We start from the raw sequence: 27,907 nt of genomic DNA on the forward strand, positions 1-27,907 counted from the left end.
CACATTGCAATTACTGCAGACTGGCTGAAAGAAACAGATACTAAAGCTGCAAAACAATTGCCACCAGGGCAGGCAATTGCAAACATTATTCTCCTGCAAGTGTGTGTGTAGGACAGACATTTAAACATAACCTCTGTTTATGTGTTTTACATACTGCTTTATGCTTTGTCTGTATGAAAACAATCTTTGTGGGTGGTTTTATTGTGCTGTTGTATATTTAACTGTATTTAGACCATGGGTAGATTAAATAAGGACAACATGTCTCCTTCTGTGTCCAAAATTGGTGGTGTCATTCAAAGCCACCAATGTAAATTCAGCAACCAGCATGCTCTCAATCAAAAACAATTACGAAAGATGATGTTGAAGCTGGCAGAAAATCATGGGAGTGATTCTCTCTGTTTGTCTAACCCGAACCCCAATAAAAAATAACTCTGAGTTACCGTAGCCAAGACAAACGATTCCCGATGATGGATCCAAGTATAATAACCTCATGTCTTTATAATACAATATGGCAGCTTTCAGTAGCAGTTCCCGCTTCCTTGTGATGCTGTCTTTGACTCAACATCTGTTGTTTCCAAGGCAACAATAAACATGGTTTGTCTGTTATAGCGCCCACAAAGACTAGAAACATCCCCTTACAATAATGAAATAATAATAATAATATCTAAGGCTTTGAAAACAGTTAGATATATCTTAGGCAATATAAGTACTCTCCATGGAAAACCTTTGGCTGTCCATATTTAACAGTCTTTACTTGTTATTTAGAAAAGTAAAGACGGGATCGCCCACCCAAGATGACCCGTGGTAAACTCTTCGGATATTGATTACCCTTGACCTTTTACTACATTTTTGTCTGGAAATGTTTCCATCATGCTTAAGAGATCTTTTCAATTAAGATTTCCTCCAAGCCTTAAGTGAGTCAGATCTATTACAAAAAACCTGATGATATAATCTTTGAATCTTAAATCATGTCTTTGAAGACATGTCCAAGAACTTAGATTAGGCTTGGTCTATTTTCTATGACCTTGGATAAACTTTCAACACACAGGCTGCTTATTATTGCAAATGATATATTTAAAGACTTATGTATGAATAATCAGCAGCTTCCCTTTATGGGTTATTTGTGTTCTCGTCTTGTGAAAATTGGCTTGGGGAATTCCTGCTTTGTGTACTGGAATACATTTCATCTGGTGTGGTAATCGTTTTTCAAAAAGCAGCTTAAACTTAAACTGCTTGGTTTTCTGTGTCTGTGTGTGAGGTGGAGGAGCATGCTTTGTGTTCTTAATCTGTGTGCTGTGGTGAGAACTAGTTGACATGAAATTGCATGTTAACAACATTGTTAAAGAAGTGTTGAATGATTTCCACTACACTAAGATGCAACTCATCCTGCAGCCTCTCAGACTGTGAAATGAACTTCACTGGGTTCTCTCAGTCTGCTACCAAACTGGTTTCCTTTGGGAATAGATACAAATACAAATACTTACTTATTTTCATGAAATAATTCCCCTGATGAAAGTGTTATTTTTTAGACTACACAAGACAAGAATAATGATAAATATTAGCCAATGAAAGGTACTAAAAGTTGACTAAAGTGAGGTCATTTATAGCTGATTGACAACCCAAACTTTCGGAATTCCCAATTGAAAAAAAAAATTGCATATCCTTCAGACTGGGAATCTAGTAACAGAGAATATTTCGGATCTTTTTCCTGAAAAAATCAACATAAGATAAATCACAATGTCACTGTTATTTTTGATTTGCCAACAAATTGATTTCTTGTCTCAGATTGATGATAGGATGAAATGCTTTCAAAAAAAGAATTACAATATATTTCATTTCAAATGAATTCTGGTAGGCTAACACGTACACTGTTCTCCAGGAGAGGAGTACCCTTTAAAGTTAATTTACGTTTCCTCTTACTTAGCAGCTGCAGTGAGAATATGTGGTCAAACCATTTGTGCAGGTATTAAAACATTCAGTCATTTGGCTTAAAGTCATTTCATCCATCAAGGTCACTTTGGACAACATTAGCTGCTGTGAGGGTAAATGGGGCTAATCAACTATTGGCCTTGTTATCACAGTTGCCATAGTCTCGGTGAAGGCTATTCAAGAATGTCATTGTTTGCTCTAAAAGACTTGTGAACCATTAAGACCCGTTGTAATTTCAAACCCAGAGAGATATGTCATTGTAGAATGGACGGAAGCAATCTTCCTTGCCAGTTTTCTTTTCCTGAATCTCAAAAACCATTTTGAAAGACAATAGGGGCATCGTAAATGTTCAAACATGACCGTTTAAATGGGGATAGGTCACTACGAAAAATGCATCACAGGCTCAGCAGAGCTGGCAGGCAGCCACAGGCCTGAGTCAGCTGTGTGTTTGTTCACTTCACCAATCACAAACACTTGACAAATTCAGCAGTCCATTTAAATTGGAAGGAAAACCTACCAGTTTTCTGTGGAGATTCAGCGACTGCAGCAGTTAAGGCTGCAGCTTTCTGCTGTTTGTGCAGCCATTTTCCTCCCATATCTATATAAATTACGTTTTGTTCATTTAAACTACATGAATTTCTTCCCCCCAAATATCCCGTTTGTCTCACACTGCCTCCATCCCCCAACCAGTGACACCAGGAACCAAGCAGTGTTCATATTTATTGTTTAAAGATAAAAAACATCGAAATTAACAAACAGAGGGCATAAATTTAAACAATGCAACACAAGATACCTGTGCAACCATCGACTGTAAATATTTATTGACTAAGCCTGAGTGATCATGTGTTCCTGTAGAGGGCTCCGAGGCTCATCGGCAGCAGCCTCCATGCTGGAAATGATGTGTCAGCCTCGCTTTCAGTGAGCCTAACGACAGACTTAGAGCTGGAGCTGAGGCGGGTTTTAAGCCTCTTGACGAACTCTTTTATTGCTCCCATCTGCCAGTCATGTCAGCTACGCATCGAACTATGGAGAACACCTCGTTCATAAATTCATAACAGTGACGTTTAAAAAATATTCAACCCCCATGCAGTGTGAGCCAGTGATGAAAATAACTAATCAGACCTATTCACTTTTTTGTACCAGGCTTTAAACACGTTTATTTCTGTGGTAAAAAAAAAAAAAAAAGCTTTTTTGGCTGTGGTGTGTAAGTGCCTTCTGGGACTCCTGGAGCAGACCCTTAAGCAGACCCTCGAAGAACTGTAGGATTTTGCTTTTCCACATTGGCTCTATTTTTCAAGACCAGTGGTTTCCACTTGTGTGCAACTTGTGTGCTTTACACAGTTACAAAAATCACAGACCTCTTTGAGCAAAGATAAGAGATTAAAATAGACATATGCAATATATTTTATCACCATAATACACTTCTGCTTAGGCTCAAGTCTTTTCCTTAAGTTTCTTTCTAAAACAGACAACGTATTTCAAAATGCCTTTTATTGTAAAAATGGGTAGATGGACAAAATCTGTTTTATGAAACACTTCTTTGCTAAAGACTTATACCAGTCCAATTGGAATGGGAAAGAACCACATCTTTGCTGCTGTTCAGACTGGTCTTTCTGCTACAGCTGCATGCTGTACATGTCCTTCCATTACTGCTCTTTATCTGCTTCATTGGAAATGTTCATGCAACCTTTCTGAAGCAGACAGCGATATCCTCAGGGGAAACACCTTAAACCTTAGAAAACCCGAGTCAGAGTCAAGGTTAAGACCGTTCAGTGAAGGAGAGCGACACATGGCATTAGAGATGCCATTTAAACTGTTGGGCATCTTTTCCTGCAGACCATAAATTTATCACCAATGTTCTTGTCTGACAAATTTATGGGATTTCTGCGCAGTTCCACTTCAATATTTCAGATCTGTTATGACTTGACTTAAATTAAATTCTTGCATAAGGATTTGATGGGAACATGAAATAACCTGAACCATATACAGATAAAATATAACAGGCTGGGTTTTGAAGGTTTTCCTCTTTTGTCTGATCATAAGGAGAATGGCCCTGTGTTGTCATTGGACAACATTAGTGATTTAAATATATGCCCTTTATATCTATTCATTATTAGACACTATCATTGTATCTAAAATGGTAAATGGATTTGAGAATAGTAGTCTGACTGCAGCAGCTGGATTAGACCCCCTAACCTCCTGAGACAATCACTATTCCGCTAAGCCACAGCCACCCGATTGTTTGTGTGTGTGGCTACGTGCATCTGGTGCATGTGTGTGTGTTTGTTTGTGTGTGTGTGTGTGTGTGCGTGTGTGTGTGTGTGTGTGTGTATTTGTTTATTTGTTCGTTTGGGAAGGTCAGAAAAACACACTAACAGTAGTTGTTTATCGAAGGCGTGGCGATGCGTAATGGGAGAGGCAGCTGTATCAATAGTCATGTGACTCTCTTCTATGATATTACTTCAGAGCCGTATTATGAAAAGAAACTCTTTCTCTTTTTGAACAAATATGAAAAATAAAGACAAATTGAACTGAGATGCATTGGCGAGCAGGACAGTGGGTGTGTGCTCATATGAGAGCTATGGGAGAGATGGATCACCAGTGACACTTTTGTTAGCGTTCTCGGCCACATGACTCTTGTTAGATACGTCTAAGCTGTCCCTCCCAATATGCATGTCCATGCTTTGGAAAAACGAATAAGACATATTTTTCTATCCTATCTGGAGCAGCAAAATGATGACGTATATGTATTTACGTGCCATTTTAAAATGACCCAGGCCTCACCAAGTGATCAGAAGAAGAAATCAGAGCACAGTTTCTAATCATAAATGTTTGATTTTCGCGTCTTGTTTGGGGAGTTATGTGCCAACAGCTTCAGTGATATACGCTACAATACAATTAACTACGTGTGCAGGGAACAGACGCTGGTGGATCCTTTAAACAAAACAACTGCATTACTTTGCTGCTCTACTACATTTGCTTTCTGTATTGAATGAATCACATTACCCTGAATCAAATGTTTGAAGTAAAATATAAACCTCCCTCAGTTAAGTTCTGGTTGCCTGCCAATCAAAGGTCTACCTCAGCTCATCTTGTGCCATCCAATCAGACACAGCGCACAAATAAAGCAATGTGTAGAAAGTAGGAATGAGACACAGACGGAGTGTGTGGTTGTGTTCAGACAACTGCATGCTGAGGATGTGTATACACTTGCATAATAATGTTTGTATCCGCTTTTACATGACATGGAGCTGTTGTGTTGTTCTCATAAAGGCAGGATTTATAGTGCATTATATAGACGTGGACTGTGAGCAGGCTTCTTTGCAACAGGCAAACAAATGTTCTTTTCTTTCATGTTTTTTTCTGAAACAATATAAGCCGATTGTTATGTGTCCGTTCTGGCGTAAAGCTTTGACATGACAGACAAAAGACGTCCAAACATTTGAAACAACATAAAAACACATCCTATTATTAAAGTGTTGACAGCATCTCATATACCTGAGGAAATTGCTTCGTGACCAAGCCAAACTCTCTCTATTCTCTCTGTCTTTTTTAATGATCTCCATGTTTCTAATTCAGTAGAAACTTTCCCACTTGCTGTGCTACAGTACACTATATACCACAGGCTCTTTGAACCTGGATAACAAGAATACTTTAAAGGCTGTTTTACTTGTGGCATGTCTTCTAATGCAGAACCGGATGGCTTCAGCTTTACCTTGAATTATTGACAATTTCCGGAAATGAAAATCATGTTTACACACTAATCTGAAGTCAATGACACAAAAATGCACATGAGTTGTTGGTCTAAGGGGAGGAAAGTCAGGCGGCAACCTCAGGTATAGAAAAATGAAACCGCTGCTGAAATACAAAGAAATGAACTTGCACACAGGTCCACTCGAGGCTGGTGCCAGGTCAAAAAAAATAAAATAATAATAATTCACTCAGACTAGGTCCATGTTTTATACACTCCATGATGTAAGCCAGAACAAATGGGATACAAATGTAAAGATGTGAAACTGATTTGTTTTTTTAAGGGAAAACACGAATAGAATAAAACATCATTTGGATACTGTCAGGTTTTAAAAAAAGAAAAAATCATTAACAATGACGAGAGATTCTCACTGTCTTGAAGGTGACAGAAGAGAAAACACAGGCCACATGTTCCATTTTAGGAAGTTCAAAATTCTTCAGAAATTAAATGTTAAAGTGTAAGGCATGAAATAATCGTATGTTTGTGTAATGCTGAAATTATAGAGATACTAGTTAGGACTTTCCCAACCAGATGAACTTGTTCAGCTCTTATCCAAACACTAACGGGCACATGATAAAAACAAGTAACATTTAGCAACTTAAAGACCAATGATTTTTATTTGCAAACCAGAGCAGGGATTTAAATATATATGACACAAACATGACAGGATGGCTAATGTTGCTAAGTAATTCAGCAGCTGTCAGCCAACATGTTTGTCCTATCTGCAGTTGTTGCCCTATCTCCAAAGTGAACAAAATATGTACATTATTTATACAACACTTGACAATTGTCAAGGGGAATAAGTTCCTATTAAAAGAAACCAAAGACCATAAAACAGCGACTCCGCCGCTCAACTGTTTACTGCATGACATACTCAACGCTCCCCTAAATATTTCCTGTCTCCTTCTAAGATGCCCTTTCAATAAAGGCACACAAATGGAAATTCAGCAAAATAAATCCAACAAAAAGATCCAAGCAGAATCTGTCAGACTGTAGCATCGTGTAGCACTGTTTGTTTGGGCATGTAATTAAAAACACATCATTAATTAACCTTGCAATACATTTTCAAAACCAAAACTGCACAAGAATGAAGTTGTCTTGGGACAGAAATTGAACAGGGACTATAACTCACACTGATACATTTCAAGACAGGTTAGGGAGAGCTGGGAAACTGCAGCAATCTTATCAAACACTGAAACTCAGTTTTGTTGGGATTGTGAAGATTTGAGGCTCCGCCTTCTCTGGATTCAAACCGTCAGGAAAAACTAGGCAGAGATAATGCTGAGATTCTCCTGGGCTGAGCAGGCAGCTCACATGATTTATTCTCAGTAAATAATAGACAAATGCTTTGGCAATTCTGAGGGCTCAGCACATATTTGCATTTATAAGTTAGCACTTGAGAGCATGTGACTCTCGAGCCTCTTAATATGATTCATTCTATTACAGGCGAGCATCTCCACAGCTCCACTCAACAGATAGAAATAACTTGCATTTGTTAACATTTCCTTTTATGGACAGTATGAAAACATAACCATTCAAACACACAGCTCACAGTGTGTGTGTGTGTGTGTGTGTGTGTGTGTGTGTGTGTGTGTGTTGGGGTTGGGAGTTTTCAAGTAATGTCTCTGTTTGTTTAACCTTGTCCTTTTTATATTAGGAGCCCTCAGGATGTCATTTTTGAATCCAGTTACACGCAACACAGATTGCTGTCTTGGGACATGGCGGCACCCTGGGTCGGAGAATAACGAGATAAAGAATCTCGTAAAAAAATAAAAATAAAAAAAGGGCACAGGTGCTTGTCAAGTACACAAAACCCTTTGAAGTGAATGTGTCCCTCAGTATCGTGTTTAGTGTGCTTTGGTGAGAGATTAGACCTCATGTCACATTTTTTACTGCCTGTGTCGAGGGAGTGCAGAGATGGGATGAGACTGAGAGATAGAAAGGGGAACAGCAGAGGTTTATAGAGATAGACAGCCAGATAAAAAAAACAGCTATTGGATAGATTGGTAGAAGTAAGAGATATATAGAGAGAAGTCAAGACAAAGATATTGATAGACAGAAAGTTAAAAAGAGAGATGTTTGATATGTACATACAAAAAGAAAACGTACATGTAGAACATGTATTAGAAAAAGATTGCTGTTAAACCACTGGCAAAGTATCTGCAAAGTCGAATAACTGGAAGATCCTTGATCCAATCTCAGATGATAAAAATGACTTAACATTGTTTGGAAGGATGTTCAAACATATCCCGAGTAGAAGAGTTTACAGGCTATCAGAGACAGTTTTCACTTCTCTATGGAAGAGTAGGTCACATCCATCATCTATGTTGTTCATAGATAAGTCTCTTTTGATATTGGTGTTTTGTTTGTTTTTGGGTTTTTTTACCTGCTCCAGGCCAACTTTTTAGCCAAGCATTATGACTTATAATAAGATATTATTTCACATAAAGTTAAAGTTATTTAAAGGTATGAAATATAGATTTTCATTAGAGTGTATACTTTTAAGTAATTAAATTCATTAAACATTGACTAATTCTAAGTAATATTTTTCATTGAAAGCCAAAGAAATCCTTGATTTTATAGTTATAATGGGACGTGTCTTTTCTTAGTGGCCGCCGTTACAGACAGGACATGTTTATCATGTCAAGGAAATAGCAGATAACAAGTCGAAGTCTGTTGTTATGAAAACGTCATGTAAATCATACTTGGACAAATCGTCAGTAAACATTATCACTTCCTCAGGTCTGTTTTGCCCGTTACTCCTTTTAATGATGGGTGGGTTTAAGTAGCAGAGAGAATCACTCCCATGATTCCTCGCCAGCCTCAACGTCATTTCTTGTTGTTGTATTAATTGACAGCAATTCTGTGCGTTTAAGTAATCTAATTGCACAACAATCAATAGATGCAAATACAAAATTGAAAAACATTAGACATAAGAAAAAATTGAGACAAAAAATATGCTGAAAACCAAGAAGACCTCAAATAGACAATTGAACAAGATGGTTTAGCACCAGCTGTTTTACGGACAGTTATCTCATCAGTCTGCTCAGACTTCCCCTTTATTTTATTATGTTGGAGATGTTTATTTTATTGAAGAGTGGAGGTCTGCAGAACAACATTTCTGTGGTATTTATTTTATTTCTCTGCAGATGAAAATACATCATAAAGGGGACTACATCTCATGAAAAAGCCTCACCTTGATATGTGGAAAACAGAGATTTAGATCTAAATATCACAGTGGGTGAATAGAATGAAATTAATGTTATCATGTTCTTTCATGTTAGCTCCAATCACTCTGAAAAATGAGACCCAGACGATTCGTATCTTTTTTTCAACTTTAAGTCAGTCCACTCCATTTGAATATCAATTACTGAGATACAGTATTGTAAGGCTTCACAGTGAACCAGCTATTTACAATCTCTGTGACAATTGACAACCTCCAGTCTGTCTAAAGACAGGGAGAGAAATCTGAGCTGATGCTGATTCCCCGTGTGGAGGCTTTCCGTGTTCACTCTCACATCATGAGCAGCTTTGAGGATGCCTGTGTATCAAGCTATCTAGGAGACAGCCTCTGTGCTCCGTGTGCCCACTGATGTGCAGCAGCAGAGTGAATGTCAGGCAGAGTCGGTCACCGTGTCTGTTTGGGGGCGGCTGTAAAGATCTGCTCTGATTGTGTGTGTGTGTGTGTGTGTGTGTGTGTGTGTGTGTGTGTGTGTGTGTGTGTGTGTGTGTGTGTGTGTGTGTGTGTGTGTGTGTGTGTGTGTGTGTGTGTGTGTGTGTGTGTGTGTGTGTGTGTGTGTGTGTGTGTGTGTGTGTGTGTGTGTGTGTGTGTGTGTGTGTGTGTGTGTGTGTGTGTGTGTGTGTGTGTGTGTGTGTGTGTGTGTGTGTGTGTGTTGCTTACAGTTGACAGGCAAGAGCACGGTGTGAAGGGAACCTGCATGTGTGTGGTGATGTTGGCGGTAATGTGTGTAGTGGGAGGGAGAATTCAGGTTTAGACAGTGGGCAAGAAGCCAGTGCATGACTGCATCATTGTGTGGACTATACAGTTCAGTGAAGGGGAGATTTGATATTTTCTTCCTCTCACCACAGCCTCGCTTTAAGCCAGAGCTTTGCCCAGGGAACACTCACAAAGGAGTCTTCTGCGGCAGCTGGCAGAATCCTGCTACGTGATCTAAAACCAATTTCGCTATTTGAATAAGCTAACACTTATTTCCTTATCTTTCCTTTGCAGTCCAAAAAAATCCAGGCTCAACTGAAAGAACTGCGGTACGGGAAAAAGGATTTAATTTTTAAGGTAAGTTCAAACTGAAGGGGGGGTGGGGGGGTCTTAGGGGTAGCTTTATGGTAGCTCCACACCAGGAGTAAACAGGTACTTCAGACCACCTTGGAACCATGATCCAATCACAGGGACTTCTCTTAATTAATTCACTCAGCAATCACAAAGTCTTTCATAATCTGCAGCCTGCAAAGTCGGTTGGTTCACATACTGCTGTCCTCTGTTTTCCCCTCTGCAAGACTCATCCCATCCCTTTCAATCACGCAAACTATGTGGATAAATGATGTGGACAGCTGTGGAGGAAGTTCATACAGAATTATGCATTAGATCATATAAGGGGGATCACTAAGACACAAATTACACATGACACCGTGCAGTGCTGTATGCAGTTGACACCAGAAATTGGTCTCCAGCTCACATACTGCCAATGGAAGCCCAAAACAAGGAGCAGCCATCAAGAGAATACTCTGTATTGTTACCTGAATGCCCGTGCTCCACAGCCCCTCTTGTTTCCAGGACTATCAATATTCAATAAGAACTGGGTTCTTACATCATATTTATTGGCATTTTTTGCTTTATTCACTGACCTTTCAGGCCTTGTTTGCAGTGTTCAAATGTCATTCCTGCTACAATATCTTGTGATTCCCCTTCTTAAATGTATGTTTTGATCTTTTGGACCAATCTTTCCTAAACCCTTGTCAGATAGGATGATTAAAGAAGGGGGCTCAATCCTCACAGGCTGAATTTTAGGCACCAAGCCCTGACGCCTGAATATATATTGTCCCTGGATGTCCTGTTGGTGGTTCTATTTCCAGCCTGTGAATGATGGATGCATTGACTTGTTTGCTGTTAGTAAATCGCTGTCTCTAAATTGCATCAGTCACTCAGCCAACACAACCTTATTCCTCAATGTCAGCAAGCGTTTAATGTGGACCTTTCAAAACATTATGCGCTTGCAGAAGGATTAGATTAATTTTATAACACTCTTTGTCTCGCAAAATCTGTCATCTTTGGGGAATGACACACAGTCTGCTTTTTTCTTTTGCTTGATGGCAGCCAGAGGGAAATGCATCATGTCCCTCTGACCCCATGTGACTTTTCCTTGAAAACTCATATGTATTCCACATGTGCAGTGATCAAAAGCCCAGCGGGGGAAATGAAGGGAGCAGTAGCCACAGAGGACAGTCAGTCAAGAAACAGAAATTTCATCAGCTTCACAGGGGGCATGTCAGTGAAAGCACCTTGACCTGGAGGCAATCAAAGTGGCTATGACAACTGTTGTACAAAAAAACCCCATTTTGCTGCCCAATTTCAAAGGACACATATACAGCTGCTTGGTGGTACAAAAAAAACAGGACAGGCACATTGCAGGGAGCTTCATTAATCTAAAAGAGTCCAGTTAAACTACAGTATCATGCCCCCACTTTAAATTCAATTCAAAAAACGTTATTTGTCCCTGGGGGATAATTCAAAACGGAAGTGACTGAAAGCTGAGTACTACTGTACCGGTACTGAAATCTAAACTCTGAAAGCACAAGCAAACTACTTTTCCACTTGCTTGTATTATTATTTTATTAAGTTATTTCATCAATTAATACCATGAACTGATATAAAACCAGTGGTGATTGGGTAATAAGGGGAGCTGGGACGCTGCCCCCACCAAACATAGAGAGAAGAAGTTAAAATGGGTACAAATGGGTTCCAAATCACACTGCTTCATTCTGTATGAATACATTTACTTCCTGGTTATGGGTTATGTAAATCCTGCAATTTTGCCAAGCGGGTGAACTGAGGTGACCTCTCTGTTAATGGTTTGTCTCAAATTTCCCATGGGATACAGCACTCTGCACAGCAGACACTACCTTGTCATTGGCAGTAAAATAGTAAAGTGTTCTTTCGTTTAATGTGATTGGACAGCTGACGCCTTCTTTCAGGTTGATGTTTTTATGTCAAATAAACTTTATTAATACAGCAGCCTTAATAAAGTATATACATCGTACCGTCACTAATGCCCTTATGCACTCTAAATGGCCAATGACACATATTATTTGACAGTCTTTGGCGATACTAAGATTCTCTTATCATCTCTTAACTTAAAAAAAAAAGCCGATTTACTGAGATAAAATACATCGTTTCTGAATTTAAAATTACGATGTTAATACTGCTAGCATGATGACAGCAGTTGCCATCATGTGTTAGCATCAAATTTACAAACTCAGATGTTCTACCTACTCCTTGAAGTTCCAGTACTTAACGGTAAAGAGTACGCGCAGACAGGTTCCCTCTCACCTGCTCAGCCATAACATTAAAGCCTTCAGAGGAAATGACAGCTCCTCCCCTGCTTTTCCCTACGAGACAATATTTTTTGGCAGAGGAGCTGCATTCATCCCTCACATCCTCTCTCCTCAGTCAGTCCACTTTTAAATGGACCCCCAGAGCTGCTTCTCTTCCAGCTTAGAAAAAAAAAAAACAGAAAAGAAAAATGACAGCTTGATGTAGTTGCACGCCTTGTCTGGCAGAGTGGCAAGTACCTGACTGACCCCACACCTCTATAATGGACTCAGTGCAGGAATATGGAGCCTCAGACTTGGAGGCACTAACCCTGAAAGTCAGCATTTCTGGGTCAGTGGCCGTGCGCCCGCAGTCCTTAAGGACTCTCTGCTGATGATGCTCTGTGTAATGGATGTAATGGCTCTCACTATAATGCATCACACATGCACGCATGCACGGACAAACGCACATCCTCAAGACCCTTTAGAAGACATACTAAGAGCAGCTGCTTTTGTTCTGTGTGCTTTTGAGCCGAGAACATGCACTCTTCATTATTCAGTGCTTTGGATAAGATAAGATACAAGACATACAGGGAAGATAAAATACATGATAATACTACCCTATATAAAAGTTTTGAAGTAGGTTAACATATCCTCTAATGTACACTTGTGTGATATCTTCTCCTTTTACACAGCAGTGTTGGTGAGGGTGCTTGTGTAAATTAGAGATTGAGCAATCATTCAAGTTGAAGTTTCTCGCGGAAGCCAGCAGCTAATATCATGTATCACGTTATTAAGTTTTGGTGCAAAGCTTCACAAGTGTTGTGTCGTCACTTTTCTGGGTATAAAACAGAGATGAGTTCTCCAATTTCAGAACTCTTTATTTGCAATACTCCCTCTGAGCCCAGGACATAAAGATTTCAAGAGGCTGAAGTGCAGCATCTTGTGTTATATTCTGAGGGATAGTGGAAATCGAAAATTCTTTCTTTTGGCAACTTCTATGCAAAATTGAAAAGAAATAGACACTGTCAGTACTTAAATAGGAATAATCCAATATTCTGTCTCAAAAATCTCAAAAATCTTTTGCCATCAGTACTCATCATAATCTCATGTAACAAGTAATAAATGCATGTCTAAGGAAACTCGTCCATTTCTTCTGCCATTTGCTTCTTAGAGATACAGGCCTTTGTGCCATGATTAAAGAACTCATCCTCAAACTTTATCACCTTTGGATCGCCGCTGGAGCAAAGCCCGACAGCTACAAATGACTTTGTGCTACTGTTCCAAACTTCCAGTAAATGAAAAAAGAACTACTGAGAGATGGATCTGATTCTTTGGCTTCTTTGAAAACCCAGAGCGGTTGAAAGTTGCCCCGTCCTTGACTGCCACAGCACGACTCATCTGTCAGGGACTGCAGAGCTGAAGAAGTGACAGACATGTTCATCATGAAATGACAGCATTACTGGCATGATTTGAGATGGGAATCAGATAAAATCACCCAAAACATTGTTCCTGGAGTTTTACAATCAAAAAAGAAGAACCCAATAAGTCAATGAAACTCACCAAAAACCATCAATCCCGCTCATTGCTCATACTGTTTTTACCCCGAGTTTGTAGATGCAGTTTGTTGGCTCAGCTGACCTTGAGTGTTTAAAGAGTGTAAGTCCATGCAGTTTATCATTTTGAGAGGCCTGTAAAAGACACCCAATAAAAGTTCATGGCTCAGAGTCCATCACAGAGGCTGGTTTTACACAGTTTGCATGCAAATGATGCTAAAATAGAGTTTCTTTTCTTCTTGCTGATGAATCTATCAATAATAAAAAATCCTCACTGGGACTCAGCTGATCCTCATATGGGGTTAGACGGCCTCATTTACAGTAAAAAGACATCTTAGTGTGTGTGTGTGTGTGTGTGTGTGTGTGTTTTCGACTCAGGGATTAAACTGTATCAATGATGCTCATTAAGGGGTTTGATGGTTTAAGGGAGTCTGTTCTCCGAGCTGTCAGGACTAAACCTTTCTTCTCTCTAAAGGACAGATCAGATCTTTTTTTTTTTTCTGTGTGGCTTTGAATTGACTCGGGCTTATCCGACTTGCTTAAACCTCTGGATTCTGCACTTCTCTGTGTGTCATGAAACCGACCAGTGGTATTATTCGCTAAAGCATTTGAATACCACTTTCAGATTTTTATTCAGTATTATGCAGCTGTGATTATGAGGCTTTATGAGTTCCCAGCACTCTCCTGTTTAGAGAAAAAGAGAATCGTCGAGGGCTAAGAGCGTATAATGTACATGAGGTTTTAGTGCTCGATCGATGTGTATTAGTGTGTGTGACAGAGCCGTAATGCAGAATTTCAAAAGTCAGGATGAAAGTGACAATTGGCAAAATAATAAGAGGGCTGCTAATCCTCAGTGCTATAGATTTGTGTTATTGATGGTGCTGGGAAGACAACGTGCATGTGGAGAAATGCTTTGTTTGCACTGAACAAAGAAGGTTCAGCCAATTTATATGTCCTGTCTTTTCTGCAGGGGCAGCAGCTAATGGACCTGGAGCACAAGTTAACAATCGCCAAGGAAGAGCTGGAGAAGACGGCACTGGATAAGGTGAATAATGGCTCACTTTGACTTCTTTTACGTATGAAAAAAAGCACATTTGAAGTGAAATACCTGTGACTAACCATGAACATGTTCTTTATGTTGGGATTGACGTTAGAAAAATGCATCCACTTGAGAGAGCGTGGTCTCCCATGGACCTCAAGGTCTAACTTCCATTTAGTGTTAGTTCGAGCTCCACTCAGCTGTTTGTTGTTCGCTGTCTGTCCCTGCGTCTAGCAGAGGCCATGTTATATATGTGTTCATAGTGTGTTTTGCTGGCTTTAACTGTTGGTCACTCTTCTGAACACTGCTCCCATAAATTCCAGTGTATTGCGACAGTTGGTCAGTAAACTTCATGAAAGTGTGCAGAAATACAGATGAAATAATGTCAGATTACAGAAAAACGGCTCCGTGTGTGAATGCATATCAGACATTAAAACAGTCCCAACAGGACTCCCAAAGGCTTTTTCATTTTGATTTAGCTCCAATGTCTGTGATTGCTGTGACCGAAAATACCAGATTTTGTAAAAGATTATCGTAAAAAAAATAAATGAAAAAGAGATCAGAGAAATAAACACAAAAAGACTGTTTCAGTGTTAACTTTTGACAAAATGTGCTTTTTTTGCATTTAGTCATTAAGTTTGACGTGTACAGAACATTAATAAATGATGGTTACATTGACAAACCTAATCTTTAAATACTTGGTACAAAGCAATAGATCATAAAATGTACAAAGATTTTATTTATTGAAGTTTATTGATCAAACTTGCTGCAGTGATTGTCCAATATTGGTCTGTCTTGTCTGTACCCTGAAACTTTAAAAACAGTGTACAGACATATGTGGAAATGATGCCTTGAAAGACGCCCAGTTTAGATATCAATTCATGCTACGTAATGTTCAATCCTGAAGATGTATTATAAAAATGTTGAGCTTCAGCACTTTGCGCTCAAGCAGCAGCTTTAATTTGAGAGGTTATGATGTTATTTTTATATGTTTTTTATTGACACCCTGTCACCGGAGGCAAGTTAGATGAGCTAAAAATGAAAGGGGAGAAAAAGTGCTGATTAGGAAAACAGGTGATTCCGGGACTCAGCTCAGGAGATTTGGCATCAGAGGCTGAAGATTAACAAAATTAATCATTCTGTCCCTTATTATTATTGATTTAAAGTAAATGATCTTTTGAGCATTACATCAGCTTTATTACCCCGGTGAGTTCCGCTCCACATCTCGCCTAACGATGCTTCCCGGCTGCTTTAAAGTCACTCTAAAGCGTGGCCTCCGATGGCTTTTATGCCCAAGTAAATTTTCTCATGTGGATGCATGAAAGACGGGATGGAGGGATTTACAGATCTTCTTGTTTGTGTGTTTGTGTGTGTAATCTTGTTTGGGGACAGGAGTCACAGCTAAAGGCGCTGAAGGACACAGTTCACATCTGCTTCTCAGCTGTCCTGCACAACCAGCCCAGCAGCACTCACAGATTTCCCACCTCCCCCACCCACTTGTTCAGATACTCATCACTCATCAACAGCTCCAGAGTCACCTTTCAACAGCCACATGCCAAGGTAATTCAGCACTCCTCTCAGCTCCATCTTGATTAATGTCGATCAAAAAGAGCGCCTGGGTTATTGTAAAATATATCCTCCTTTTATGTGAAGATGTGTTAAAGTGGTATCCTCAGCCTCGCACAGATCTCGTGTTAAAGAGATCCTTGAACAACAGAGTGATTACTGTGAGACATCAATGTGCCATGCAATAATGTCATGAGAACAAGAATTTCCATCAAAGAATTTATACAATGTAAAGTTTTTATATTATTCACAGTGGGGTCAAAAAGCCTTGAAAATACTTCGGAAAACTTTCGGAAATTTTAATTAGTTTATTTTTCTTTTTTGAAAATGGTTCAAAGTCCACGAAGAAAATATTCCTCTCTCTCTCTCTCTCTCTCTCTCTCTCTCTCTATCTCTCTCTCTCTCTCTCTCTCTTAACCTGACACATTTTAAGGAAAGGAAGCAGAAATACTGCCAATTTTCAGTCTGAACTCTGAGACCATAAATCAAAGTAGCCAACCCTCAACTCTATTTCCTTTTTCTCATCCCAGTGCCACACTTCTACCAGTCGGTATATTTATCATATGTCTCTCACGTTTGTGCCAACTGTGATGTGAAACTATCAGATTTCTACACAGTCGGGGAGTGAACACATGCGTTGTTTTCAATTTAAGATGTACAATCAATCAGTGATCAATAGCCAATCACAGCAGAGAGACAGCAAATCAAGTTGTAGCTAACTTTAAAAGTGGTTTTGGCAACTTCACTGACATCCATCAGCAGAGCAGAGAGCATCGGTGCCGCCACCAGATTGGAGTCGAGCTGCTCTCAAACCACTCAGTGTTACGCTGTCCTCCTACTCTACCTCCATCTTTGACTTTATGCTGCTTTATGGTGAACTTCAGACTTTGGTTTCGCGGACTACGGCTGGCCGTGCTATTTGACGGCTTTGAATTCACAACAAAAGGCTGGATGTAAAATTCTATTTATATTGCTCACATTTTCTTTGTCAAAGCAGAATATGCATGTTAAAACCGTTCATCACTCTGGCTCCAATCCCTAAAAGTGTATCAGTCGGCCATGTCAGAGAGCAAGCATGAAAAATAGAGGTGCCCTGAAACAGGTAAGGCTAAATGGAGAGCAGGACTCATTATTCTTATTTATTCCGCCTGTGGTTTTTCCTGCTCTGACATGTCAAAGTGTTTGCAGTTTAAAAAAACGCCTGTAGCATTCACGTTGCTTTGCATTATGTGGGCAGTTTGATTGTCAGTGACCTCAGTGTGAACACAGCAGAGCCAGTGTCTTCAAGGATGAAAGGAAGATAAGTTTGTTTTTGCAGAGTGAAAATACCAGGAAATCTGGATTTGGGATTTGCCTCTGTAATGGTGAGGTATAATATTCACTCTGACTTTCTCGATAAGATAAGGCATGCTGCTGTTTTTTTTTTCTTCCCTCCTCTCCTTTCCGTGTAAACACTTTTGGATTGAAATTCAATTCACAGTGTAACTTTGAGATTGGTGACACGGTGGGATATAACCTGGCGCCATACTCTTCACCTCGCTGCACATCACAGCGCACATAATGCACTGTCTGCTATATGAATGTGAGCGTCAGCCGATTATTACCTCCTTTTTTTCCAGCAGTTATTTGTCAATCTGATGCCCTGAGTTTCGCTCTCTGGAGAGAAATATCCTGGACAATAATTGCAAACAAATATAATAGTTGGCCAAACACATTTCCAGAGGTTGTTCGGGATAATAACGTGTCTAAATCAAAAAGCACTCCAAGTTATTTATGTCAATCTTTATATTCTTCTGCTCCTGTATGTGGAGGTAAGGCCCGATATCTTGGGGATACTGTGTGAGTTGATGTATACTGGACTTAAAGTTTATTCTGTATGAAATTATGAACACAACATGACACAACCTGTTTTTGGAGCCTTTCAAAGTCAAGGTCAATAAAGACCCCACTACGGGCTCAGGATTTAATCCCTTTTAGAAGAATCAAAAAAGAAATAAGCTGACTGCAAAGTGGATTTGTTGTAAAAATAGGATTATGCCTTCAGTGTAGATATCGTTTCTTGTTTTCCCAGTCAAACACTCGGACATTTTAAAGCTAATGTGTGTCAAGGTTTTTACACAGTCAATATCTTCGGTGTGTTTCGGTGACTCAACAGACTAAAAAACACAAAGAAAATAGAAAGTGAAAAGCAGCAAAATAAAGACATCTTTTTTTTCTTTCTTGAAAATATACCTCAAGGTATCTACAGTTATTTTCCCCTCTAGCAAGCAGTCATGTCAGCCCCAATCAGAGAACTGGTTCGTTCTGATTTCTGAAAAGGAGTCGCTGCAGTCACTTTGTAAACATCAAGTCGGCCACAGCCGCGCGGAGCCTTATCTGCCATGATCCTGGAGAGCAATCCTGTCATGAAGAGGCTTTTCTCTCCTAGTATAGTATAGTCACAATTTACTCTTCATCTTTCATGGCGTCGGACAGATTTGACATGCAACTTAGAAGATTTGTTTCTTTCTTTTTTCCACTTTTCATCACCTCTCGTCATGTTTCAGTTCCAACATTTTCACCAGCATCACCGCTGTCCCTCTGCCGTTGAATCACACGAGACGGTAATCCGTAATTGTCACTTTCTGTTCACAGTTAAACCCTTGTCATTGTTTGCAGTAAAACAGGAAAATGTTTCCATTATAACAAGCGTGAGAAAAACAAAAGGAAGCACATGGGCAAAATCAACATCTTACAATAGAAACCACAACTGAGCGGAACTCAAGGTAGGCGTGGGTTGATTTTTTTCTTTTTATGCTAATGTAGTTTATACTTTCCACTTCATTAGCATACAAAGTGTAGCACTCCATTTGGGAGCCGTTTCCAGCTCCATTATCTCCTCGAGCTGCCATACTCTTTGACGGACCTTTTGATAAATCTGAGCAACACCCTCACTGTAAAGATTACAGGGGTGCTCCATCTGTCCACTCTGCCTGTGCTTGTGGAGGTGGGTCAGATGTTGTTTAAATCAGAGCCAAGTTTTTTTCAAATGAAGCAGTAGAAATACAACACACAAAAGCACTTACTGTGAGTAGAGGACCCAAACGGCCAACAGCTGAGAACGCGAGGTAGCAGCCCACTGACAGAGAGGCAAATATCAAGAACCCTCTCATAACCATGGTGCTGTTCATTATGCCCATTTACAGCATGAAGGCACCAGTACTGTTATGTTTTACATGCATGAGCATTGCTTTTGGAGATTGTAATGGAGACCTGACCAAGAGTGACAGACACACACACACACACACACACACACACACACACACACACACACAAACACACAATAAATAAGCAAACGTAAAAAAAAATATGAAAGATAAATATGATCAGCTCAAATCTTTACTCACAGACAGACTGCACTTTCAAGCTAATTTGAGGAGTTTTTGGAAGGTTTTGAAACAGATAAAAAAAAAAGTATACTGATGCCTCTTAATGACCTATAAAAACAAATAAGAGCATCAGAGAGAGAATCTGTTATAATTTGATTAGACTTGTAATTCTCCTGTCTCCCCTGCCGCAGAGTCGGTGTAAGACGAGGGAATATTTCCACAACAAATATTTTTTTAAAGATAAGAAAATATATTCTTGTAATTCATCTCACAATGGAGACATTTACATTGTTACAGCAAAAGAGCAAAGATCGCTGAAAGAAAACACACTGTCCACATAGTGCACAATAAAAAAAAATATAGAAATGGAAAACTGGAACCAAAAATATAAATAGCTGAGAGGTGCAGTTTTTAACAAAATACCATCAGTAAAAATGCTGTCATGCACACAGTGCACATCGTGGAACATGTTGTTGCACAAGGCAACACCATATCATAATATTATTGCCATAGGATGGTTAAACAGTCTGACTGCAGCTGGAAGTAAGGACCTGCGGTATCTCTCCTTCACACTCCTTCAGTGGCAGGAGAAACCTGTCACTGAAGGAGCTGTCCAGTGTACAAACTACTGTATAAGTTGCATGTTAGACATTTAATTAATTAGCATTAAGTGTTGGTTTACAATACTTTTCCAGGTGAGCAGGTGTTCTTAATTACAGTTCATGTGACAACTAAAGCCATCTCAATACACACAATGTCATCTTACGTATTATGTACAATATAAAACAAATTACAATTACAATCCCTTTGAAACTTTGTGAAGATTTGCACGCTGAGAATAGGAAATCAAGAACTTAAACCATAGTTTCAGTGTCAAAATAACAACTTATAAATGTCATTATAACAGCCCAACTTATTGGAAAACAGATGTTTTTGCTCTTTTAACAAACTCAATTAGCATTTAGCCCTGTTACTGTATTCGCTGTTTTCTCTATTTGGATTTGTTTGATGTTTTTAGGCAGATACTGCTCCAGACCAGGGGTCCCTGGTGGGATGAATAAAGTTGATGTATTTGAATCAAATTACATTACATCACCCCTGAAAGGCCGTTTTTTAACATTTCGCTTTGTAATAATTTATGTTTCGTAAGACTTTTTGGCTTTTAATGTATGATTAATGATCAAGGGCAGTCCAAAGCAAACCTCTGCTGGATGCACAAGTTAACCTGAAGCTATTGGATGCATCTAATCTAAGTATGCTTTTAAATGTGTATGTCTGCATAAAACCCCACTAAACTATATTTCCATCTGCTACAACATATGGCAGAGTTTAGGGGGGGTAAATGCTTAAGCAAAGCGCTGTATTAGTAAGCAGTGCATCAGATAGATATGCTAATATGTCAGAATCATGAGCTAATTATTGTTGCTTATCAAAAGGCAATTACTTTTGCACTCAGCAGGGTGTTATGGCACAAACATCAGTGTGGAAAAGACTGTAGGAAGCATATGGAAGAAGCCTTTCTCCACTTGCAGTGATATAAAACACACGTTGGGTTTTCTGATTACACATGGACCAAAATCCGCTTTGTGATTTGGAAACCCAGAGTGAGTAAGTGTTGGGCTGTTTGTTCAAGCACTCACTGATATCCACTTTGAGCTTCACGTTCCTACTTTGACTTAACATAATGGGCCTTAAGCTTTGGTAGACGCTACAGATAAGACTCTCCAAGACCTCGCCTCTCAAACACACACGCACACCCACACACACTCATACAACACTCTGCTGTTACTGGTGAAAGATTCATTAGTGTGAGGATGCAGAGATCAGCAAGATTGGAGAGGGAGTTGCTTCATATTTAACAGTCTCAGGGAGAGCGCCAAGGCTTGTGGTCCGATAGCATGCAATTTTCATCAGAGTAATGGGAGATGATGTCTGCGATGCTGGGAGCACTGTGCCGGAGGAGGAAGCAGGCATTTCATTGCCCTGCTCTCAGCACTTGCTATTTACTTTTATGATTGTTTCTTTGTCTGTATAAATCGAGAGTATATTCATCTCTGCCTACCAGGGAGGAGATAACAGGGCAAAACAATAAGAATGTCCTGCAAAATTACATTGTTGAAGTTGAAGTTGGATGGAAGAACTACATGGTCCATAATGCTACAAAATGTGACTTATGTCACATGTTTGCTCAATTTTTTATTTCCAGTAAATCTTCTTCTAAAATAAATCTTGAATATTTTGTACAATTTTGGTTTGAAAAAGTAAGAAATCAAGGAATCAAAATTAATAATGGCATCATGCATCAATAAAATCTGACTGAAAACAAGCCCTCATGACTTTTGGAAAACCTGGTTTAAAGGAAATGCTCATTGTGCTTTTCAGACCATTTCTTCCAAAACATGATGATGATGTTTGAGTTGTCTGTCCTGCCATCTGAAAATGATTCATTCATCATTTATTTATTTGGTCATTTAGCGATGGGTAACACTAGCATACACATGAAATGTTACCTGAGAGGCCCCTGTGTGTCCTCAAAGCAATGCTTAATGCCAAATACGTGTTATGTAAACTACTGTTATTGCCGGCCCTCAATGTCTGCAAATCAATGGCTCCAACTTAACTCCAATTGCTTTGCTATAGGTTTACCTTGCAGCAGCTGTCATGAAACAGTCCCTTTTTCCATTTGATGTATACATTGTGTTATCTCTAGCATCCTCTTCCATTCTGAGCAAATAGATCATGGCATGCCCTCTTCAATTTACTGATAGTATGTGCAAAATTCATATAGAAAGAAGGCCATCCACTTTTGAACAGTGATGTTACAGGCATGTGGCAGCCTCCAGTGTTGAAGACCAACGCCATAGTAAAAGTGCAAAACATGGCACACTGGAAGATTTCAGATGATCAAATGTGTTTATTTTGATTGGATATTTTACATGTTTCTCCAATGCGTTCTTCTTTAAATGAAGCCTTCGGTTAAACAGAATCTTCTATCATATGGATGTCTTCAGATAAAGCACTTAAACTTACTTGATGGGGACCAAACAGCGTGTTAAATGTTGTCCTTGATCCATCTTATCTTTGACATATTCTGCAAATTCAGGGGTGTGGTCAAAGTTCAGAAATAATGCATGCAATCTTCAGCCAAAAGTGGTCATTTCCAAATGCCAAGCCAATTCCACTGAAGCTGCCTAAAAACATGTTGTTTCAGCTGACAGGCTCGGAATGGAGGCTGACATTGACAGGGTAAAATTACTCATGTTCATCTTGCAACCATCTTGTTTTGTGCTCTCAGGAGGCCTCTTTTGACCCAGTTAAGAAAGACGCCATGTACTGTAGTAGTCCTGTGCAGGAAACTGACCACAACCGACAGAATTAATTTGAAAATGAGTTACATACAGGAGATGATTATTCGACAAAAGCATTTTACGCAGACGCATTTCTACTATAGGCCTTTAAAAAAACAGCATCTGGAAACAGTACGTCAAATGAATAATGTAGGTTTCGGGTGAAACAAAAATATGTTGACATATGACGTAAAAGCTTATAAAAAACTAAAGAAATGATTGTGAGTTAAGAACATATAAAGACTGAATGAGATCAGCGTTACTGTCGCCTCATGGAGAGTAGCTGACTTTTTCTGATGGCCTCCTGCTGGAGTTGTGAGAAGTTTTTAAGTCTGTGTTTTTGAAAGACTTGAGTTGCCCAAAACATAATACACATAACCTTTCAGGATGAGGGCGGAGATGTCACTTGCTGTACTCAGGGTCAGATATTGACAAACTTGTAATAACTTGTAACAACTAATAACTTGTTTCCAGAATAAGACAGGCTGCAGGCCTGTCCGCTAACTTTTTATTTGCATGAGACTAACTGTGAAACATTTTTTTACATTTGCAAAATAATTTTAAACACCAAACATCTCATCAGACATTTACATTCATTCACACACCATTGACCTAGCATTAAGAAGGGATGTGGGGTGCAGTATCTTCGAGGGACACTTTGAGATTTGACGGATTTTGCGTTGAAACCACCAACCTTCTCCTTAAGAGAAAACAAACTCTTCCACATACCTACACTGTGTTTCCCTTCCAACATGATGAAGGACGTCCTAATATATTTAATGCACAAGGAAGAGATAAAGATGGAGGGGGAATGAGGCATCTTTTTATTAACCAGAAGTTTTTTAATCAAATTTTGGATCGAATTGGTGTGGTGTAGCATTTGCCAAAATGCCACACCATAGCAACATCCCATCAGCATTCAAATGAGGGTGTCTAATATGTGATAAGAACAGATTGATAGGGGAGCCTGCCATGTAATCCTCCTGAAATCTCTGTTTTTTATTAACTATTTTTCAGCCTCTTAAACCGAGAATTTTTTACACCACCGATTCAGAGCACATCAACCTCACAGGAGTCATGTTTTATCATTTGGACAACATTTCAGGTGTTACTGATATAGATTGCTCGATAATCCCCAGAGAGAACTTTTCATCTCTGACTGTCCGTCTTGTTTTCCTCCCACCACTTTGACATTGTTCAAGCTTCTTTTTTTGGACTCCACTGAAGCATCATTGTCCATCACATTTATCTCTCACAGCAGTACATCCTAAATCTGTCTCCCAGAATTCAGCTTGTTTTCCTCTCAGAGCTGATCTGTGTATGTTTACAGAGACATCAGATGCACGTTGGTGTAAAGTTATACACGTGAGGCTGCAACGTCGATGCACACAATTTGAATTTTTCCATTTGTTTTAAGGGAAAATCAGACCCACAAAGTACTTAACAAAGGTGAAGAGATGTTGTCGTTTTTTTGCTTCTGCTACCTGTCTTGCCCATGTATAAAGTGCATGTTATCTAAATGTTCCCTTTTCTTACAATGTTCAAAAAAATCATGCTTCATATCATTCGACTCATTTAGAGCTATGCGATCAGCCAGTCTCTGTTTGGATGACATTGTTGGTGCATTGCTCCTGTTGGATGGTCCATCACCGACCACAATCTAAACTCTACAAACATTTCTGATAGTTTCTCGGCAGCGCCACGACGAACATCCTTAAAATTCTGTTTTGTCTCATTTTTCACTCCTCATTAAAAAGTTGCTGTGGTAAGGATATTGCACTTGGTCTCGGTATTGTGTCTCAATAATATTTGATTATGTGCAGCACTGGGATGAATGTACAACATTATGCTTTACGTGTGACTTTTCTGTTAGTGGTAATGTGAAGAGTAAATTCTGCTTTGTGTCATATTTTACATTTTAATCAAATAATGGTGTACAAAAAAGACCTTTAAATCAACATCAGCTCCACATTATCTTTAGTGCTGTACGGAAATGTTTTGATGTTAAAAGCCTTAACCATGAGGGATCATGGTCAACATTTGACCTGCCAACCATCAGCATGTAAGCAGTCTTAGATCCTCTCGCAAATTTTAATTTATCATTCTCTGACAGACGAGACATACCTCTGGAAACAGATGGAAGTTTCTCAGTTATTCCAGTGAAGCCAGTGGTTAGCGTTATATAACATTTCTGTTTGTTGGAGCTCTTTTTATTGAAAGGTAGCAGGAAGGGTATAAAACAGTTATTCCAGCCATTAGTTATTAATCACAATAAATGAGCAGAAATAGTTTAAATGAGAAGTATGAATTAAACACTGTTGAACATGTGAGCCAGAGCTGTTTACTTTTGAAGAATCCCATAGCCTCCGCTGCATCAACGAGCCATTTGCACTTTTAATTTTCAACCCCCAGTTGAAATGTTTTCTCTTTTTTTTTTCCCCGACAGGATATCTCTAAAGTGCAGAGAATTGTCACAGCCACTAAATCACCCGTGAACATCGGAGTAATGAGGAGAGAGAGTGGCGGAGTCAAAGAGTGCCAGATGGAAAAGGTGAGCCTTTAGAGTAATTAAACTGAAATGGCCTGTATGACCCGAGGGCCCGTCTCCATGACGTTCATCTGTTCGCTGAATTCCTACTCGAGTCCCACATCAGAAATCACACGGGCTACTTTGACTCCACAAGTGTCTTTGTTTGGGCCATTAATTGGGAAACTTGAAGCAGGATGAAACATTGTTGGTTTTAAGTTTTTATCGTCTCACTACTCAGAGATAAGTCTATGGATGGATGAGTAACTCATCAAACACATGAGAGTTTTTCCGTCTCTCTTTGTAGAGATGTTCATTTAGTCCTGTTGGGTTTACTGATGCTTAGACAACAGAGGTTACTTGAAGAACAACAAGTACTGTTAGCGACGTAACTGTAAGATGAGGGAGTTGGTGCAACTATTTTTGGTGAATGCAGTTCAAGAAAAATGTGGATTTTTTTTGGGTTCAGTCTTTTCTCTCAAACTGCAAACACTTTACTTCTGTTATGTTTTTATTTCAAAGTAAATCAAAAAACGTTTTTCATGTTCTGGTCAAAAAACACAGATCAGCCCACATTTAAGTTTATGGACTAAATTTAACGTAACTAAAAACCTTGCTAACGGTTCCGAACATCTAAATTGATTTTCATATTCTGATTGGAAGAGATGGATGGATAACCCCAGCAAGACATCATCATAATCTCACCAGCGCCTACGGAGACACCAGCTGCGTGTTGCCTGTGTCCTGATGGAGGTTATCGCTTTGAGAGCAACAGAGAGTCCAGCATGGTTACTAGTCTCTCACTTGTCATTAAACCCGCAAACCTGGACACTGTTCAGGGACTGATCATATGCTTTCTTTCTTGAATTTGAAACTTTAACCCATGAAAACTATGAGGATCAGAGAAGGTCAATCACACAGCTTTTTTTATAGTTGACCTGATCAGCTGATTAATTATCAACAGAAAATGTGCGATGCAATGTCTGATCTTAACGTTTAGAGCCTAAGTTTGTAATCTTGGTCGGATAAAAAAGCAGTTTGAAGACATCAACCGAGGCATTTTATTACTTTTGTTTCAGACAATGACAGGCTTTTTAAATAAATCAATTGAAACAATTCAAATACAAAATAATTACAATTGGAAAAAAACAAATTGATACAGGCCTAGGCTTCCAGACAGTAAGCCAAATACTGCACTAAAGTTGTATATAAGAGGACTGTAACTGAGGATAAAACAAGGACATATAAAGTCACTGCAGAGACCGTTTCACTCACTGCTGCGCTTCCACAGTGCAAACACACTTTGTCACTGAGGATCTTTATTGAGACAGGTGAGTGTCTCGCTAACACTTTGAAAGCAGTGATTGAAGGAGGAAAGAGGGAATACGTCTCTGTCCTCTGCTCTTCTGATTATTGTGAAAGTATTTGGTACCTGATAGTAACACAGTTACTGCTCTAAGAAGAAAAAGAAGATTTACTCTATTGATCCCCGTTAAGGGAAATTCTGTTTTTACACTCTGTTAAGTCATGAAACATGACATGCACAACCAGGATCCGATGGACATGCACTAATGGAGTGATGTTGTAGTGAGGGAGCGGCCCACAGCAGGTGCTCCTGAGCTGGTGGATTGGTGGGATTCAGTGCCTTGCCCCCTGGCCCCCAGGATGTGAACTGGCACCTCTCCAGCGACCAGACCCATTAAGATCCAGGCAACAGTGAGCAGTCAGTTATCAGGGAGGCTGTGAATGAGTATCTCTATGCCTGTCAAAAGTAAGAGGATGTGAAGAAAGCAGGGGAAGGAAACAGGGTCCATAAGGATTTCTGACAAGTGGCTATCAAGAACTATTACAGATCTCAGTTGATAGAGCGCTGCAGACAGGGGAGTATGGAGAGATGCCACCCAGAGAGGAAATTACCCTCTTTGGAAAACTCTGTACGAGAGATTGTTCTTTAATGAAATTGTGCCAAAAACAATGTTCGCCAATGTTCCAAAATTGATGATATAATTTTGGCTGCATTGTAAAAATCTGCAGCAAGAGAGAGGAACACTGTGATACAGATAAGAGGAGATGTATTTGAAACAGGGACTCACATTTCCCTGTAGGAAGGAAATGAGGAGGGACAATTTGTCTGATCATCGATAGCTTGAAGTCAATGCTATGATCTGGGAATGAACAGTTATAGGTTTGCTTGAATACAAAGATTAAATTAATTGCCAATCAGACCAAAGGAAATATGATTTTTTTTTTATTTAGTTGTTTCTAAAGCTTGTCATTG

General features: G+C 39.4%; 1 protein-coding gene across 2 annotated transcripts in view; it reads left to right on the forward strand.

Moving 5' to 3' along the window:
* luzp2 (leucine zipper protein 2) overlaps positions 1-27,907 on the forward strand; it is a 158,287-nt gene that overhangs the window by 119,969 nt on the left and 10,411 nt on the right. The window contains exons 7-10 of one of the 2 annotated variants that reach the window (XM_079340255.1): positions 9,912-9,974; positions 14,762-14,827; positions 16,214-16,381; positions 25,549-25,653. In XM_079340255.1, the coding sequence (XP_079196381.1) occupies positions 9,912-9,974; positions 14,762-14,827; positions 16,214-16,381; positions 25,549-25,653 (402 nt within the window). Of the gene's footprint in view, positions 1-9,911; positions 9,975-14,752; positions 14,828-16,213; positions 16,382-25,548; positions 25,654-27,907 lie in introns of both variants that reach the window. The other variant, XM_079340254.1, reaches the window with a different exon arrangement.

The sequence above is a fragment of the Symphodus melops genome, assembly GCF_947650265.1.
Source record: "Symphodus melops genome assembly, chromosome: 3".
Classification (NCBI taxonomy): domain Eukaryota; kingdom Metazoa; phylum Chordata; class Actinopteri; order Labriformes; family Labridae; genus Symphodus; species Symphodus melops.